The sequence below is a fragment of the Coturnix japonica genome, chromosome 12 (genome assembly GCF_001577835.2).
Source record: "Coturnix japonica isolate 7356 chromosome 12, Coturnix japonica 2.1, whole genome shotgun sequence".
Classification (NCBI taxonomy): domain Eukaryota; kingdom Metazoa; phylum Chordata; class Aves; order Galliformes; family Phasianidae; genus Coturnix; species Coturnix japonica.
Genome location: NC_029527.1, coordinates 4811214 through 4829524, shown reverse-complemented (window position 1 = coordinate 4829524; position 18311 = coordinate 4811214). Strand labels below are relative to the sequence as shown.

At 46.1% G+C, this 18311-nt stretch overlaps 1 protein-coding gene across 2 annotated transcripts in view; it reads left to right on the top strand.

Annotated features, from left to right (window-relative positions):
* Positions 1-3217: 3217 nt before the first annotated feature.
* FGD3 (FYVE, RhoGEF and PH domain containing 3) overlaps positions 3218-18311 on the top strand; it is a 90022-nt gene continuing 74928 nt past the window's right edge. Inside the window, exon 1 of one of the 2 annotated variants that reach the window (XM_032447338.1) lies at positions 3218-3464. In XM_032447338.1, coding sequence (XP_032303229.1) covers positions 3317-3464 — 148 coding nt within the window. In that variant the 5' untranslated portion in view covers positions 3218-3316. The remainder of the gene's footprint in view (positions 3465-18311) is intronic. The other variant, XM_032447337.1, reaches the window with a different exon arrangement.

Sequence of the window (18311 nt, the reverse complement as noted above, 5' to 3'; positions counted from 1 at the left end):
GTCCTTTTCCTTTTGAATAATGGGGTTTATGTTCCTGAAGGGCTTTGCTTTTGAAAAACATCAACCCCGATGTATCTGTGCCATGTCAGATGATTACATTCATAAAGCACATCTTGTTCTGGAGGTAGTATAAAAGTCAGTTTTGTTTGAAAACAGTTAATCAAAGGGTGACAAGCTTTAACTCCTCGTTTACTTTACAACGTGATACAGAATAAATTAGAAACGTGGGACTGGAAGGACCCTCTGGGTCACTGAGTTCATCCCTAACTCTGCAGATGGATCTACGTGTCTGACAGCCCTACACCTTCGAGTAGGCTAAAAATATAAATGCAGAACCACCGTAAATACAAACTAATGTATGCACAGAGGTTTCTGCAACACTACTGTGTTCTGTCTTAATTTCACCTTGGTATTCTGGTTGTGGCGAGCAAACAGAGACGCACTCACTGACAGACCAGGAGTCTGCTGGCTGCCACGCGTGTTGGCTTTTAGTAAATGGGTCAGGAACATCTCATTCTTCGCATCTTCAGCTCCTGTGACTGCGGATAGTTGGAGATGAAGCTTAACTTTCCTGGTCAGGACACCTGGAGTCCACTGCTGATCTAGGGCACTTCACACTTAGAGACACAGAAGATAGGAGAGAAGCAAAACGAGTGAACCCAGCGTTCTTGTAGAGCACTGATGTCAGAGTAAGAGCAGCAGGATTATTGTTTTCCTTAGCACAGCATTTAAAAGATGGGTACTGACTCTGTTGTCTTCCTTAGGGACTCCAAGAAGAACATTTTGGTTCTTGTGAAGATCAGGTTCTTTAAAGAGAAGGTGACACACTGCGATCATAATTTATCAATGATATCAGCCTCCTTCTGCTCTGAGTCCAGAGCACAACTTGATGTATATAACCATCCAGAAGACCTGAATCAATTTATATGGAAAAAAAAAATGTCAGGCTGGTGTGTACCACTGAGATTAGAAATGCTCAGATTTGAAATCCCTCAGTGTTAAGGACTGCAGACCCTGGTACAAATTTAAGTCATTTACAAAGCAAGGATTAAAGACTAAGTATTGCACTCTGCTAAAAAACCTTATGGCTGTACAAATAAGCTGCAAGACCCACGTCTTGCATGTCAGACTACTTTCCTCTTATCTGCAGTTCCTTCTTTTTGTCTCCCTGCTGCTCTGCTCTTTATTTGTCTCTGGATTCCTGGCTGCTCTGGTAACTGGTGCTGGTGAATGCAGAATTAACTTGTTTATGCCTAAGGTATCATTAAAAGAAAAAACAACAACCCACCCTACCTCAGTGGGGCTCATCTCCAAAGTATTTCCCCTCGAAAGCCGCCTTTGATGAATCATTTATTCCCAGGTTTTTATTTCTAAATATAAAGTGAAAGCAACAGAATCAGCCTCAGTGCTGTAAATTTGTATTGCAATTGCTGTTTTAATCTCACTGTGAATGAGAAATAAAGCCGTACTTCCTTTCTCTGTAATTGAAAGGGCTCAGTTTCAGATTGATGAAAATGAGATGGCGTAAACGGTCAAAAGACAAGTGATATTCACCTCCAAATCTTCATCTTCACATTAAAAGTAGGCTCTTCTAAAAGGAAAAAAGCCAACGCCATAATGCTCTGATCAGAGTTATAAATAAAGAATCTGTGCACAAAGGAACTTTGTATATTCAGTAGAGGAGTGTCATATGATGGCAAAAGCACATGAGGGTCACCCTGAGGATTACATCATCAGGACGAGAACACAACATGCATCTCTTGCATGAAAAGCATGTCGACAAAACCATGTATTAGCAAAGCCATAGCCATAGCTTCTTGGTCTCAATGTCTTATTAAACGTACAAGAGGTTATTTTTACCCTCTTTACCTTTATCTTTCCTGGACATGCAATATTAATCCTTCCTTAACTGCACAGCCTACCATTAATTGGTGTTGAGAGCACTCTTCTTGTAGAAGAATGTTAATGCGTTGTGACAGGTAACTTCTTTCTACTTGCGGAGAGAAAGAACGAGTGTTTGTGTGAACTCCACTGACTGCTGGATGTACCGACCCTTCCTCTTAGCCTTGTATACGTGTGTATTAGACACAAAGGCTTTGAAAGCAATAGAAAATAGCTCAAGATAAAGGGAACGTCCAATGGATGTTGCTCAGCACTTCAAAGCTTCAAGGATGAAAGTACGTTGTACTAAGTGCAACTTGCATTTGTAAGATTTAAGAAGTAATGGCCACAACTTAATATTAGCTTAAATGGTAAATTTCCTTCAGAATTATTCACTGAATTCAACAGGTTCTGGTCAGAGGTGCCAATTAAATACTGCCCACAGTGACTGTAAGAGCTGAGAGCACCTATGATGAAAAATGCCCTAAATCTATTGGGAAAACACAATCAATCAAACCCAAGTGCTGGGTAGGAAAGAAACACACAGGAAAGAAAACAACCCTCTTAAAGAATGATGGTCATTTGCTCTTATGGTGCCAGATCAAATACGCTTAATGTAAACACTTGTTTTGTCTTAGCTCTGTACATTAAAGCAAGGACCTCATTTTCCTGAGAGCAAAGAACGTGGATAATGTCCAACAATTGTTAAGCCTGTTTAAGCTGAACATGGGCTGTGTCTGATAACTGTCTAACAATACCAGGTAAGCTGGGCTGCCTGAGAGGACACAGCACCAGGGCTCGTGTTCTCTTTGCTCTCCACGCTGGAAGTGAAGGAATGTGAATGGAAGTGAATGGAAGTGAATGGACAGTGGTGTTGGGAACTGTCTGTGGCCATGGGACACGCTCCTTCAGCTCAGCCCTGCCACATGCTGTGTCCCTGGGCAGCTGCACCGCAGTGACTTGGCATTGGAGGCAACAGCTGGTGAGGACGCCTATAGCTTTTGGAAGCTTCATACCACGTTGCTTTGCCCAAACAAAACGGGGACAGACGTGGGGGTACCGAGCTTTGGTGCCTTCAAGGAGGGCGGCCTGTCCGACAGTCCAGCTCTAGGGGCCAGTGCCGTCCTGTCAGCACCGCAGCGTTCTGCTCTCGGATCTCTTGGCAGCTCCATCCCCTCGGGCCCTTCTTTCCCTTTAGGGTCTCCACCCCCGTATCGAGGCCTGCAGAGGGGCTGGGGGCCTCAGGGCCCAGCCGTGTTCCCCACCCCCGCCGCCCCCGGTCCTGTAGCCGCACCTGGCCGCAGGGCAGCCGGCCCCTCCCCGCCCTCGGGTCCCGTTCTCCGCCTGGGCCGGGCCGGGCCGAGGCTGTGGGAGCCCCTCCCGCCTCCGCCGCCTTCGGGGGCGCCTCGTCCCGCTCTCGGCGCCTCATGGCGCGATGCAGCTGCAGTGGGAGGGAGAGGAAACCCACCCCCCTCGCCCGGCGGCCGCCTTTGTAACCGCTCAGCCCGACTCGCCGCCCGGCCCAACTCGCAGCAGCTCGGGGAGCGACGGAGCGAGGAGGAGGGAACAGATGGAGCCGGAGGGTAAGAATAATACGGGCTAAGGGCGGGGGGACGGGGAAAGCGGGGCCCTACGAGCAGCTCCGCCGGACCCCGCGTCCCCGGGGAGAAGTTTCCGTGCTCGGCCGAGGCCGGGGGCGGTCAGGGGCCGCGGGGAGCGCCCGGCTGTGGGCGGTGGGGGCTCTGCGGACAGAGGCCGGCCCCTGGGCGGCCCCGATCCAGGTGTGAGCGGCCGGAGGGCAGCAAGGCCCGCCCGCCCCTTCCCCCGGCGTTGCCGGGCCCTCTGTCCGGCCCGGAGGGGGTGAGTTGGCCGGGTGGGGGCTGAGCGGGGCGGCCGGAGCGTGGCTCCCCCCGTGGCTTTGCCCTTTGCTGCAGGCCGGGCCGCCCCGCAACATCCCGCACCTTTTGTTGGGGTCCGGCGAGTTGCGACCGGGTATTTTTAGTTCTATCGAAAAACCACATAAAACCGGTTCTGTGAAACGCTGCTTTGGGTAGAGGACTATTATTAACTGAGGAGATCAAATTTATTTCCTGCCGATCCATATTTAGGCGCCGCGAAATGCCAAGTTTTGTTTTTTTTTTTTCCTTTGCTCCGCTCTCTCCTTTTTTTTCAATACCTTTTGGAGCTGTTAGTGCTTCTAATGTAAACCATTTCTAGTTGCAAATTGGAAACCTCTGAGCTGTAATGGGCTGTTGCGTTGAGCTGGCTGTCTCCCTTAAGCTCTACGAGAGCGCAAAAAGAAAAGGGAAAAAAAGCCCTACAAATCCTTATGAGATTCATGTTTAGAGAATTGGCTGCATACATCGTAGCTGCTTTTTAAACCTTGGTACCTAAGTCACATTTTCCATTCCAAATATTAAAGAGTGGTTAAAGGGATACGCTCTACCTTCGTTCCCGTGCAGGCTGGGGGGAACTTGAACACAAAGGAAAATGGCTCTACAGTTGGAAAGAATTGGAGGCGAACGTCTTCTTGCAGTGCCTGAAACGCAGCAGCACCGAGGAGTGAAAGAGACTATTGGCCATTGTTAGTGACCAGAGCTGGGTTTGTTGTCCATGCAGAGAAGTGGGCACAATGCAAATGGGATATGTGTTGATAAGCACATTGTTAAAAGTGGGTTTTGTGCTCGTTATAAGGTGTGTGTTTTAGTAGTAAGCTCATTTTCATACTATTAGTTAGGATGTAGTTACATAGATGATACTCTGACTAGGAGAGCCGTGTTTATAACATCATGGGCTGACATGTGCAAGCTGGTTTTGTTAGTATTTCTCCTTAGCTTAATAACGCTAGAGATAAGTGAATAACACTAAATTGAACTCAAAGTAAATCCTTCTTTTGAAGAAAAAATCCTGGTATGGAATTCCTCCTCTGCTGTGCTTCTTGGGTAGGTGAAGGCTGGATGAACCCAAGGAGGATGACAGTGAGTTGCAGACCTGCTGATGTTCCCCCTCTGCCCTGGCTCCTGGGTCACCCTGTCTGACCTCTGGCTTCTCCTGAGCTCCTCAGGTAGCTACAGTGTGCTGGCTTTGCAGATGGGACTGAAGGTGGGCTGGGGTACCTGCATTAGCAGCCTGTCTCCATTAAGTTACATAAAGAGCCAAAGGTCTCAAGTTAGATGCTGGTCGATGGGTGCTATAAATATCCCACCCTGTGCACGAACGTGTGGTTTTGGTGACTGTGGTTGGCTTTGGAGAGCGAGTTATTTCTGTTTTCCAAGTTAGAGCAGCCAGAGTGTGGTGATTGGTGTCAGTGATGTCTGTAGATACGGAGCTTGCTTGCTCTTGTGACGTTGTTCAGCTGTGTCCTGCTTGTTAAGCCCAGGCTCAGTTGGCATCAAAGTACTTTCATTGTGGTGCCTTGCATGTCTTGCCAGACATGAATGCAGGGCCTTATCTTTTCAGAGGGGTTCTTTGTCTTTACAGATGTGTAGATACAAGCCCAGTAGAGTATTGTCCTCCACAGAGATGGAAAGAAAGGTAGAAGATGGCAGTAGGTTGCCCTTTCCTTAAGGAAAAGTCGGTGTGGTCTGGCAGTGCGACAGGAGAGGCTGATCTGCAGAGCTCTTGTGAGTGTCCCCTGTAGCATGTCACTGGAGGTGATGATGTGCAAAGCAGTTGAGGTTTTGGTCCTGAAGTCTGTCAGAGATGTAGGAAAGGATTTTCTGTTCCAGCCAACGGAAGGGATTAATTCAACAGAGCGGTGATGGTCCTCGTGGCTTCTCATGTGTCATGAGCTTCTGTAGCACGCTCAAGAAGGAGGAGGAGGAGTCCTAGGGCTGTAGCAGTGGAAGCAGGTTATAGGGACCCTGGGACACCAGCAAGAAAAGCTCTGGAGGTCTGAATCCAAGGTGGTAACTTCACACTTGTGCACTGTTTGCATTGCAGTAGTTTGGAGATGGGCTTTGTGGCTGCTTTGTGTTGGTTTGTTTTCAGTGCAGCCTTAGGTTTTTTAAACTCCGAGCTCCACAATTAAGTTCTTAGTTGTTTGTTTTTGGGGAAGCTTTATTCTCAGGCAAGCTGTGTGGGGTTGGGGGTGATTTGGAGACTGCAGCCCTCTGAAATCCTATCTAAAATTCATGCATTTCTCTCTGGTTTTCAACGTAAACCAAGCAGTGTCCTTGGGCTGCCCTTGGAAACAGTTCTGTCCTTCTGCATGCATCGGTTCAATGGGTGAACATTCTTGTTCCTGAGTGAAGCGTATCTGCTGCTGCTGACCCTGCTGGATGGCAATGGATGTATTGCCTTCAAATTGTTTGCATCTCCTTGTGATGAAGGAGACTTGTGAAGACCAGCAGACAGCAGTTGTGCTGGTGCAGATGGTCCTGCTTTGGTTGTTGTGCCCATGTTGTCCTTATGTGAATCGAAAGGACGACGAGTGTTAATGTAGCCGTGGTGTGATTAATGCTTTGTTTCTGTCCAGCTGTAAACCGGCTCTGACTAAAACAGCTGTAAACTTTTTAAATGCTTATTGAATAGGATTCATTTGCTTCTTCGGGCTGTTTTGTAAACAAGTTAAATATTTTGCTTGTACAAAATAATAAAAACTTAAAAGTTTGTAAAGCTATTAAAGAGAGGTGTTTGGCAAAACGAAGTAATAAATGCTTCTGTTTTGCATGACTGATTGTAGATATAGCATTGGGGCTTTGAGTCATTGGCTGTGTGAATGTTAACTTACCTGAGTGCAATAAACAAAGTTGTAGATTAAAAGCAGTAATAACTGCTGTGGCATTTGCTTTTGTCGGTGTTATCAAATTTTAATGTGAAAGTGAATGTTTTGCTTCGGAGACCTTGGTTTATGGTTAATGTCTGATGACGTTATCTGTGCTCATTATGTTGGGATACTGCGTGCTGTATCTTGGTGCTTGGCATTCTCTCCTGCAGCACTGAATGGAGGCAGAGGCTGATGCTCTTCTCCATTCCCTCCCTGACACGGCCATTGCTTTCTTTGGGCACTTCTCTGTACTTTACTGGGTAGCACCCAGGGTGCACTGTTGTGAACTGGCTTCCCAGTAATGACAGTATTTACAGCCTGTTGCCTCTGCGGTCCCTGACCACTACCTCTCAAAATACTTCCTGCTTTTTCTTCTGGTATCGCTGACTTTTGTTGCTGTTTTGGTCTTTGTGCAAAATGTGACTCTTATTTCATTTATTGATATTCCCACTTCCTTGTTTCCGGGGCTGCAGTGAATTATTTGACTTAAGTCCGTGGTGTGGGGCAGTGGGTTGGTGATGGAGCGGGCTGAGCGGGTTGGGGAAGCGGGCTGGCTCTTCTCTGCAGCCGTGTCGTGCAGCAATTGCCTGGGGAAGGAGCTTTTCTGTCTGGAAGGAATCTATGTCAGGTACTCAGGCAGCCTTTGTGACTTTCTTTAGATGCTTGTGACTTTCTGGAGCGCTCAGAGTTCTTAAAAGCAAGAATGGCCAATTCTAAGTTTTCAGATTCAGGTTTGTACAGTGCACTTAAACGTTAGAAGTATTGATTGCAGTTCTGGGGCGAGCTCTTGAGGCTGAGTAAGAGGCTGTCATCAGGCAGTGAATGGAATAATGTACGATTCATGGTCTTCGAATCTGCTATTAGTAGTAGGAAAAGGCATTTCCTTGGATGACAGAATCTCGAAGGCGTTAACAGAGAGGGATGGAGCAGACCACAGGAAACGGCTGCGAGAGGCGAGTGACTGTTCAATGGTTTGGGTCCTTGTGAATTGCAGCGTGGACAGAAATAGCAGCGGGACTGAAATTGCACATTAAAGGCTGAAGCTTCTCCTTTTGAAATGTAATTCTTCTGAAGTGCGGCTCTACTGAAATTCTTTGAATTTCCTCAGATTGATTTAACACATCTCGGAAGTTCTTTGAGTTAATAAAGATGGAAGTACAGAGTGTCTTTATGCTGAACTGCTGAGTGAATTTTTCATGGTGTTTGTGCTGTTTTTCTCTCGTCGAGCATTTTGAGTTGCTGAAGTGTACAGAGGCACTGTGCTACACGTAGCTACATCTGCCATTATTTATGGTGCTCATTGATCCGTTTAATTAATGTGTAAGGCTGAAACACTGGGACTTTGGACTCTGGTTCGGCATCAGCTTGTTGTAGGAAACTCAGCCTCCATCCTTTGGATGAGCACTCAGGTACAGCGTGCATTGTGGCATGAACTTCTTTGCACATCATCAAGGCAGGCTGCATGGATTTTGGAGCCCTTCAAAGTCCAAAGAGCCCAGTAGTCCCACTATTGATTGGAAGGTAGGGAGGCATGTAAATGTCACTCGGATGTCAGAGGTTTCTCTGGCTTGTTTTAGACTTCTGAAAAGCAGGCAGGTGTCTAACTGTAATGAAGGAATTTAACACTGGGCACTAGTTTTTTTAAACTCTTGGCCCCTCTTTATTCTTTCTTTTTGAGCTTGCAGGCTCTGAGCAGAAATTCTCTCTTGGTAACTTAACCCTGAGCAAATATTTACATTCATGAGATTCTTGCTACTTCAGCAATCGTTCTGGGCCTTGAGGTTGGAACGGGGTGAAAGTTACTGTACCAAACATTGGGGATGGGGAAGGAGAGAGGAAAGGAGGCCCGAAGAAGGTTCCAGATGTGGTTTTACCATGTTTGGTAAGAGTCACCTGCTCAGCATATTTTGGTTGTCGCTCCACAAACATTGCTGTATTCCACAGTAAGTTCTGCAGAGATACGATGTCACCTGCTACTGTACCTGTGTGTATCTAAAGGTGCTTTGAATTTGGAATTGCACCCATGTCTTCAAAACAGTGAATGAAAATGTTAGCATTAAATTGAAGTGAATGGAATGAAGGGACGACTGAGGTGGCAAAGAAGGGAAAGGTAAGTAAAACATAAGTAAGGAAAGGGTAGGTGTCCCCATGAAATGGCTGCCATTGATCCGTGCTGCTCATGGTTCAGTGTGTTATATTGGTGGTAGGTGGATGGTTGGACTAGATGACCCTAAATGTCTTTTCTAACGTTAGTTCTTCTTGAAAAGCAGAAACCATTGAAAGAAGGAGGAAGAGATTTTTGAGGAATGTACGTTTGAAGTTAAACCTATGGATGCTACAGAAATGAAAGAAGGATGCTCTAGTGTATAGAAGAAAAGAGAACTGAATAAACAAGGCAAAAATAGAATCATGTATTTGTGGATTTCATCCAGACCTCTGCCTCCTATTCTTTTGCTTTCTGGATGCTGCTGTTGTCCCGCAGCGTGCCCAGCACTGCCTGCATTGATCTGGAGAAAAGTAAGGAAGGCGGTGAGCTCAGTTTTCTGATGTGCAGAGTCAGGCAGGTTCCTCAGGGTGCTTCAGCACAGCTCGTATCCAGCATAGCTTCTACTCTGCAGCCTGTCTTTGCTGTCCTCTGCCTGTCATGAAAGCACAAAGCCAGTACAAGCTGTGTGTTTTGTTCCCAGCTAAATGTGACAGCGGTGGGATTGTGCCCCTGCAGTCAGATTTGTGCTGGATGCTGACACGGTTCTGCCCAGAACTCGTGGAGCTGTGGCAGGATCTGCAGTTGCTGACACTGATTAAAGGTCTGGCCCCCGGCTATAACAGCGGATAGCTACATGTTGGAACTGTTACCCTTTGCATTGAAGTAGCGTGTATGGTTTTTCTATTTAAATATTTTCCCCTTTTTTCCTGTTTGTGGAATATCTGCAAAGCCCTGTGTTGGGGGTGGATGAATTTGCCTAGAGGAAAATCTCAGCTTTCCAATTTCCTGCTGGAGCCAGGTGTGCCACCTCCGTGCATCGCTCGCGCTGGCTGCGGGAGTCGTTCTCTTGGTTGAAGTTTCCCATGGAGAAACAAACAGTGCTGCCTGCTGAGCCCTTCTGTATCTGTTTTATTAATCGCTAGTGAAATTCTTACAGCCAGCTTCTGAGCTGTAAAAGTGTGGAGCCAAATACAGAAGTTGAGGGGGAACAACAGCCCCTTGCTATTAGGCAGTTCAGAAATCAGTTTCTTAAAGCATCTTCAACTGCAGCAAATACACGTCTTGCCATTCCTTGTTTTCTGATGAAGCTGCAAGTGTTCACAAGCAACCAGCCAGAAGAGAGTAAAGTTTCCTTAGAATAAAAAACTGGCAGTAAAAGTTTGCCTCATTGCTGGAATGGATGGAATTGGGTAGTTGGTCGGAGTTAGAGCTGCTTGGTTTTGATGATTGTGCAGTCAGAGGAGTTGCCTCACATGGAATGCAGAACAGATGCTCTTCTATTCACTTGAAAGAGAAGACACTGAGACAGTTTTTTCTTTCTTTAGTGTGTGTTTCCCGGATCATGGGAGTCATTTTAAAAATTGCTCATCTTTTTAGGACAAAGAATTGGTGCAAGTGAATTTTGAGGCTAAAGGAGCTGCTTTGTTGATCTTTGTTTTAGTCCAGTGTTCTCACTCTGCCAGTGGCCTCAGCCGTGGTATCCTTGGGGAAGAGGGTCCACCATTGGTGTTTGCAGGATGTAGAGACATAAGAATGACTTGTTGCTTTCATTTCTGCGTCTGATTTGTTAGTTAGTTTGATTGTTCTTGGTGAGCAGATATCACCAGAGTGGTTCCACTGTTTTACTTGTATGCTAAGAATCTTAAAACATATTTTGGCAACAAACACGAGGAGGTGGGGAATGTTCAGCCCTGCTGCTGTGTGCACCAGCAAAGTGCTGCATTTTGAATCCTAATTGACTCTCCCAAATAAGAAACATGCAGGTAAGTCATCTTCAACTGGAGCACAGCATGTACTGTTTTGATGGCTCCCTTCCCTTCCTCCTTGTTCAGCTGTGTTACAAAGAAAACCACCATCAAAAACAGAAGACTGTGTTAAATAATGAACTATTGTAGCAGGACCTCCATGAGGTGTTGTCTTGTTTCCCGTTCAATGGGGGGTTGGAAACCGAGGAACCAAAACTGATGTCTGTAATTTGGAAATGACGTGTTGAAATATGCTTTTAAGATCTGACAGCACAGGCTGGTTTTAAGTTTTGCTCTTTGTTTTCTGCTACATCCATGATTGCACATACATTGCTCAGGTCTCCCAGGCCCAAGTATCAGCTTCTAAGAGCTCACTCCAGGTTTCGACAGACGCAGGAGTTCGTACCACTGTCACTTCCTGATTCACTCTGTGAGCTTCACTGGATGACATTCAAATTCTGTTGCTTTTTCTGAGCTTTCCTGGTCACCTCGTTGTCCCACTCCAGGACATCTGGGTGCCCTTGTTTGCTGCTGGTGAGGAGAACTATCAGCTTCCCAGGTGCTTTTTCCATTTCCTTCTGTTCCTGGTCTGTTACCTCTCCTCTCCCCACATGGTTCTGTAGTACTGTAGGCCTTCAGGATATTCATGCTGGAATCTCTTTCCAAGATGCATTTCTGGTGCAGCATCTGATGGAATGTCTTTAAAAATCATAAAAACGGAGCTGCTGCAGCGATGGGCTGACATGATGTTGATCTGCATATCCGACTGGTGACCAAACTGCAAAAATACACGTTTGTGCTTGCAAACTTTTGGGTTTAGATCAGAAGTTCACAGTTTACGTAGCTCATTTGCACACACTTCATTAACTGCATCTCCCTGCTGCTGCTTTGCCTGGTTTCCTTTTTTCCCCTCAGAATTAAAGTGCCTCCGTCTTGCCACAGAAAAAGAGACAACCTTATTTGTTAAAGTCAGACTGCTGAGCATGGAGGCCATGGGTGTAGCATGCAGAGCCCTGGGTGTGGTGATAGGATAAGTAATGAGGCCGATCATCGCTGTCATTCCATAGGAGAGCACATCATATGTAAAATCCCTCGGGGTCCGTCCGAGGAGGCACTGGTGCTGAAGACTGATGGTGGCTTCAGGCAGTAGGGAAAAGAGATGAAGTTCCATCTAATAGACATTTGGTTCGTTAATAGGTATTTCGTATTGATCTAACTTCTTAAGTGCATTAAGGATTTCCTAATGGCTTGTGCCATAGTCTTAAGATTGCTGTGAATTCATTGTACCAAAAGCCTGAAAATAAAAGGGGAGCAGTTCAAATGTAACTCAATTCTATAACTTCCATCGTGGCTTTCCACCACAATCTAGTGGTGGAAAAAGTGTGTGAACGTGCTCAAAATGTATGTCAGACCTTCAAATCCAGATCAGTATTTTCAGTCTGGCATAATAATACAGAAGGCTGTCGCTTCACTTACAGCAAACTATGCTGAGTGCTCTGGTTTTCTTTTGGCTTTTCAGCAGCTTTGGTATTAAAAGACACTGCTGGAAGGAATATTACATTTTTACCCCCGATGCTTCTGCTGCCAGATAGTGAGGGGAGGTCACACGTAAAGGGATTAACAGGGGATGGAGCAAGATAAAGCCTTGTATGAACAGCCCGAGTAGGCAGTACTTTACATGGGGATTGATTCCTCCTGGATGTCTTTTAATGGCAGGACCAGAGCTGACCAGCCATATCGCACGCCTGTAAAGCGAGAGAATCTTTCTAACAAACACTGGTGGAAAAGGGAGTCTTGGCTGGAAATAGTGGCAGTGATGTTCAAGTTACTGTTAGGTTTATATGTAGAGTTCTGCTCAAAATGCTGCTGCTTTACGTGCTTCTGGCTGGTGCTGCAGTTGGATAATCAGTTCATGGAGATGTGTGTAGTAAGTTAAAGTAATTTCTACTGCTTATTTTGTCGAGAATAAAAGATGTAATTGATTAGATTTTTCTTCATGAAGGCTGTAGCCAACAGATTTGCTTTTATGTGCTGGAAATGTGCAGAAACTGGGTGTAGATGATATTTTCTTGGTTTGGTCCTGTCTTTGGTTTTCAGCCCTGTATAAAGTGCTGTTACGCCTGTCATGGTTTAATAATTTTGTAATTTTTGCTATCAGTATTCCACATCATAACATCATATAAAGCATGAATAATTTTACTGAATCTGCAACTTATCAGAAGAGACTACATCTCCAGGAACAACACGATAGGTCACGGGCATGAGACTCTTTATTAACTCTGTCGCAGAACAGACTGACGTTCTTTCAGTTCTGCGCGTTCAGGGGAGTGTGTGGGAGCCTTCAGGCCGTTCGCTAGATTCACAGTAGGCCTTCTCTGGTTTCGGGACTCATTCTCTCTCCTTATTTTGCCTTGATTTCGTTAAAAGTCATTTCATTATATTGTATTATATTGTGTTATCCGTGTATTTTCTGATAATAGTGATTAGTAAATAATGTGCTCCTTAAGAATCGTTGCGCTGTTTTTCTTTACTAATTAATTTTTTTCCTTTCGGCCTTAGGGCCCCTCGGGGCCTACGGCCCCCTGGTCAGGACGCAGGTGGGATTTTTTAGTTTCAACCGTGGACAGATTTTGGTTGCGAGACTGCGGGCAAATGAGTTGTGTTTTCTGTTTTTTTTTTCTGCTGTTCTTTTAGCTTTTTACAGAGCTACGAGTATTTTCCCTGTTAAGGAGCTATCTCGTGTTTGGGATTCTGCACCTGCGAGCTTGACCTTGAAAGTCCAGGCGGACTGCCAATACTCCGGTTTATTTTATAAACACTGCTGAGCTTTGTTTTTTTTTTTTACTTTTTTTCCCTCTCTATTGAAAAAAAAAATGTTTTCTCTAGTAAATTTGTTTTACAAGGGACTGCGTGCCATTGGTTCCTCTTTTGAGATGCTCCAAACATATTGCGGCCATGTTTAGGCTAGCCACTTTTCCTTATGGAGCTATACAATTGTAATAATGGATGGAAAGCATGGTTAGCAATGCTCACTTCGTATCTGTATTAACAGCTCAGGAGGGAGGCAACTAATGCAACTATTATACAGAATGTGGTGATTTTTAAGCGTGCTCCTCTTTCTTTCTATGAATCCTTTATGCAGTTCTTGAATGATCAGTGGGCCACACTCGTTAATCTCCCTGACTTACTGTTGATTATTGTAATTATCTCACTCAGTATCTGGATTTATAACTCCGTGAGGAAGTCTTCCCTGACCAGAAGAAATACTGTAGTTGGCAGGGAATATAATGTAGATTTCTCAAAGGACAGGACATTCTTCAGTGTTATGGAGCTCACTCCTTGACCACTTGAAAGAAAATCCTGAGAGTTTGATTGCATATTTGAGGCAGGAATGTTGTGGCTCATGGCAGATCTCAGGAGGCACAATGATTTTGGCGGCCTAGCTAATGCTGTATTGGGCCTTAGGTCAATACCATCCTGAGAAAGAGAGTCTTAGAGCTGACGAGCAAAACTTTTGGGATTGAGAAGGTAGAGAGAAGAAAAAGCTTTGAAGCTGAGAAAAAGATCTCCTGTACCAACGAGACTCCATCTGGTACGAGAAGAGAGAGTGCTTTAGGAGCTGACGCAGCAAAACTTTGGGATGAGAAGGTAGAGAGATGAAAAAAAGCTTTTGAAGCTGAGAGAAAAGATCTCCTGTACCAACGAGGACTAAATTCTGGTACGAGAAGAGGTTCTTAGAGCTGACGCAGAAAAACTTTGGGATGAGAAAAGCTCCCTGCAATCCCAACTCAACACTCTCCAGTCTGAGCACAGTGCCCTCCGGTCCGAGCACGACATTCTCCAGTCCGGACAACGCCCTCCGGTCCGAGCATGGACACTCTCCAGACTGAGCGCGATGCCCTCGGTCCCGAGGCACGACGCTTTCTCCAGTCCGAGCACGGCGCCCTCCAGGTCGAGCACGGACGCTCTCCAGTCGAGGCAGCGGCGCCCCTCCGGTCCGAGCAATGGACACCTCTCCAGACTGAGGCGCGATCCCTTTCCGGTCGAGGCACGGCCAGCTCTCCAGTTCCGGTACAGCGCCTCCGGTCCGAGCATGGGACACTCTCCAGATGAGCGCGGATGCACCTCCGGTCCGTGAGCCACGGACACTCTCCAGTCCGGAGCACAGCGCCCTCCGGTCCGGCATGACCACTCTCCAGCATCTGAGCGCGATGCCCTCCGGTCCGAGCACGACACTCTCCAGTCCGAGCACAGCGCCCTCCGGTCCAAGTATGACACTCTCCAGTCCAAACACAAAGACCTCCAGTCCGGGTACGACAATCTCCGGGCAGCGCGCAGCGCCCTCCTGTGTAAGCACAACGCTCTCCAGTGTCTGAGCACGACGCCCATCCAGTCTAGTTATAACGTTCCTCCAGGGCGAATGCGACACCTTCAAGTCTGAACCGTATTGTACTCAAAACTTAACCAACACCGTGGGGCACCAGATCAATGTTGGGTTTGCCCTGTAAGGAGGCGAAAACAAAACGAGTTTCAAACTTCAGATAGAGGAAAATGCAGAAGGAGTTTAGAAGGCGGAGGGAGTTTAGGGAGCAGGACTCAGGGAGCAGGGGGACTCAGGAGGCAGGGGGGACTCAGGGGTCAGGGGGATCAGGGATGAGCAGGAGGGTTAGAAGACCAGAAGGGGAAGTCGGCGGGCAGAGGATGTTAGAGGAGTATAAGACGATGTGTAGCAGGGGAGAAGAAGTCAGAGGAGCAGAGAAGTTAGGATGAGAGGGAGTTAGGAGAGTAGGAAGAAGGAGGAAGGTCGCCTGGAGGAAATAACACAAGCGTCAGAGTCAGGGGTTCAGGTCAGGCGAGGAGCCAAAAGGCTAAAAATTTTTCTTTACGAGAATTTCTCGAGTCCTCTCGATAGGATGGGGCACGCCTCATCAACACAGCTATCGCAACCATAACACCTGGGGACTCTGATAGAGCAAAAGGTGAGCAAAGTATTACGGACCATTATTTTGATCGATCTTTTAAACTGAGTGAAATTCGAGATCTAAGAAAGGATTTCACACGTCAGCCAAAAGAAAATATGGTCACTTGGTTACTTCGCTGCTGGGACATGTGCAATAGTGCGTGGTCGATGCAGTGAAGCTCGCAACTAGGGATAGCATTTTCCAGGGACTTCACGTTGTGACAGAGGTTTAGGCACATGGCCAAAATCGGTCCTACACCTTCTGGAAGGGATGTTGTAGCCGGTTAAGAGATAGATTCCCCTTTAAACGGGACTTGGAGCCTGAGAAAAGAATTGTGGGTGATATGTGAGAACGAAAGTATCCAATTTTGAGAGAAAGGGCTCTTGTTGGAATGCCTGCAGCCCCAGTTCTAATCATCAGATCACTCCCCTCTGACATGATCCTGAAAGCAGTCCACTTCCACGACAAATGTGCGCGTGACATTTAGCAAAGGCAGCCCAGAAAGGCATTTTGCCAGTGCATTTGCATTGGTATATTGGCAGAAGGGGAAAAGAAAGCCCCTTGTAAATGAGCTATAGCAGACTTCAGGAGCTTGAATTATTTTATAAGCGCTACAGAAGTTAAGCTTTATACTTCAGCCATTGTCCAATCGAAAAAAAATAGTGAAGCGTTTACGACCAACAGTGGCAGAGAAACACAAAGTGACTATTAAAAATTGACAACAAATTGGCTAATAGTGACCACATCGAAATGTAGACCTGAAATCCACAGAGTCAAAAAAAGCGACTAAGCCGTACCAGACTAAGATGGACATATAACACAGAGATATATACACTGATCGACTCCTACTCCGAACAACGAGTGAACTAACAACATGTAGTTGCGCCTTCTCGACCTGATATTTCATACGATAGTTATCCCCTACAGCAACCATAAAAACGAAGACGTCTAAGTTCATTCAAGCAAATGGACAACGATAAGACACCTAGTAATTCACAGCAAACGACAATGATAAAAGACCATACGTTATCTGGCTTTTGGTTGTATTGCTTGAGTAATCATGGGAGGATATAAAGAAGTGGTATAACTCCTCCCACTTCTGCCACTTCAGGGCACGGTGAAGAAAGAATTACAATCAAAACAACCACAGGTGAACTTCTTTTCTCAAACGGGGAGAGTTCCAGGTTGCTGCAGTCAACGGAGTAAAACAATAGAGGGGCCCTGCCCCACCAGGGGGGGAAAGGGACAACAGAGTATACTGGACTGTTGGATTAAGTTGGCCTGGCACATCTCAACCACAGAAATATAAGCCTTGGTGCGACACTGGTGCACAATGCAAACCCTATGCCCTCAAGTCACCAAGGGCACAACCAATTTTATCCATGGAGCTGACTGCGGGTTACCAAGAATTGTACTATGTTGGAGGGCCGAAATTAAGCTCACTGGTAAAAACTGGCGAATGCCCCTATTGTGGACTGGCCAGAGCTCCTGTATACCTGGAAATCGATTACCGGTAGCGATGGGATATTTTCAAGGATCCCAAGGCGGTATCGATGGGCCTTTGGGATAGTTGCTGTAAACACAATTGGTGGTTAGCAGCTGTTCAACTTTTACCTGAGTCTGTTCAGGATGGATCCTTCTGCTGCTGGTGGTTGCTCCAGGTAAAGACCAAGGAGCGGGTACCAATGCCACCCAAAGTGGTTCACAGACGGGCAGTTTACCGCACCAATAGGGACCTCATTTGTCCCCATTCAAAGCTAATTCGCCCAATTAGAAAAATCAGGGAGTGATTAGCAAAACGCACTCGCCTTTTAAACAGCCCCTATGGCCAGTGCGTAAAACCAAGTGTGGGAATGGGAGGCTTGACGGTAGATTACCGTGGCCTGAATAGAAGTACACTCCATTTAAGTGCTGCTGTACCAGACGCTAGAACTCCAGTATGAATTGGAGTCAAAAGAAGCTAGGCTTGGTATGCCATCCATTGATATTTGCTAATGCCTCTTTTCCATCCCATTGCTGCAAAATGTAGGCCACAGTTTGCTTTTACCTGGAGAGGATATGCAGGATACTGGAACCGTTTACCCAGGAGGTGGAAACAGCCCACATTTGCCAATGGATTTGATCCAAGCTTGTTTTTTGGAACAGGGTAATGCTCCCGAACACTTGGCAGTATATTTGATGGGACATTTGTGCGTGTGGGCCATACAGCAGCAGAGGTTTTCAAGAAAGGGAAACAGATAAATCCAAATTTTTCTTTTGAAAGTGGTTTTGCATTAAGAGCGGGAAGCAAGCCAGTGAAGGGCAGCTGCCAGGAAATTCAGTTCTTAGGATAAAATGGCAGATTGGTGTCGTCACATCCCAGGCAGAATCTCAGTGGAGATTGGACAACATCAGAAATCTGCTTATGTCGTTCCGCGCCACAAGAATTAAGACAGAATATTTCCACGGATCTTTTCTATTTGATAGCTGTTGGTGTGTTCGAGCTATGTTTTTGGGTGCTAGTTCGATGCCTTTGAGCCTTGGGTCTGGCTCGCGAAAATAATCTGCAACTTACGAGCGAAATAGTAAAGCTTGCCGTTCATCTTCTCATTCAGTTTCATACTCGTAATGATACGTGAAACTTGATTCACGAACGGTTGAATAACTTTTTGCTCCAAATAGCATTGGGAAAACATTCTCCCTGACCTCCTACAAGTCCATTAAGCTCTTGAACCCCACCATTACCTAGGGAAGGAGAAGAAGTTAGGCAG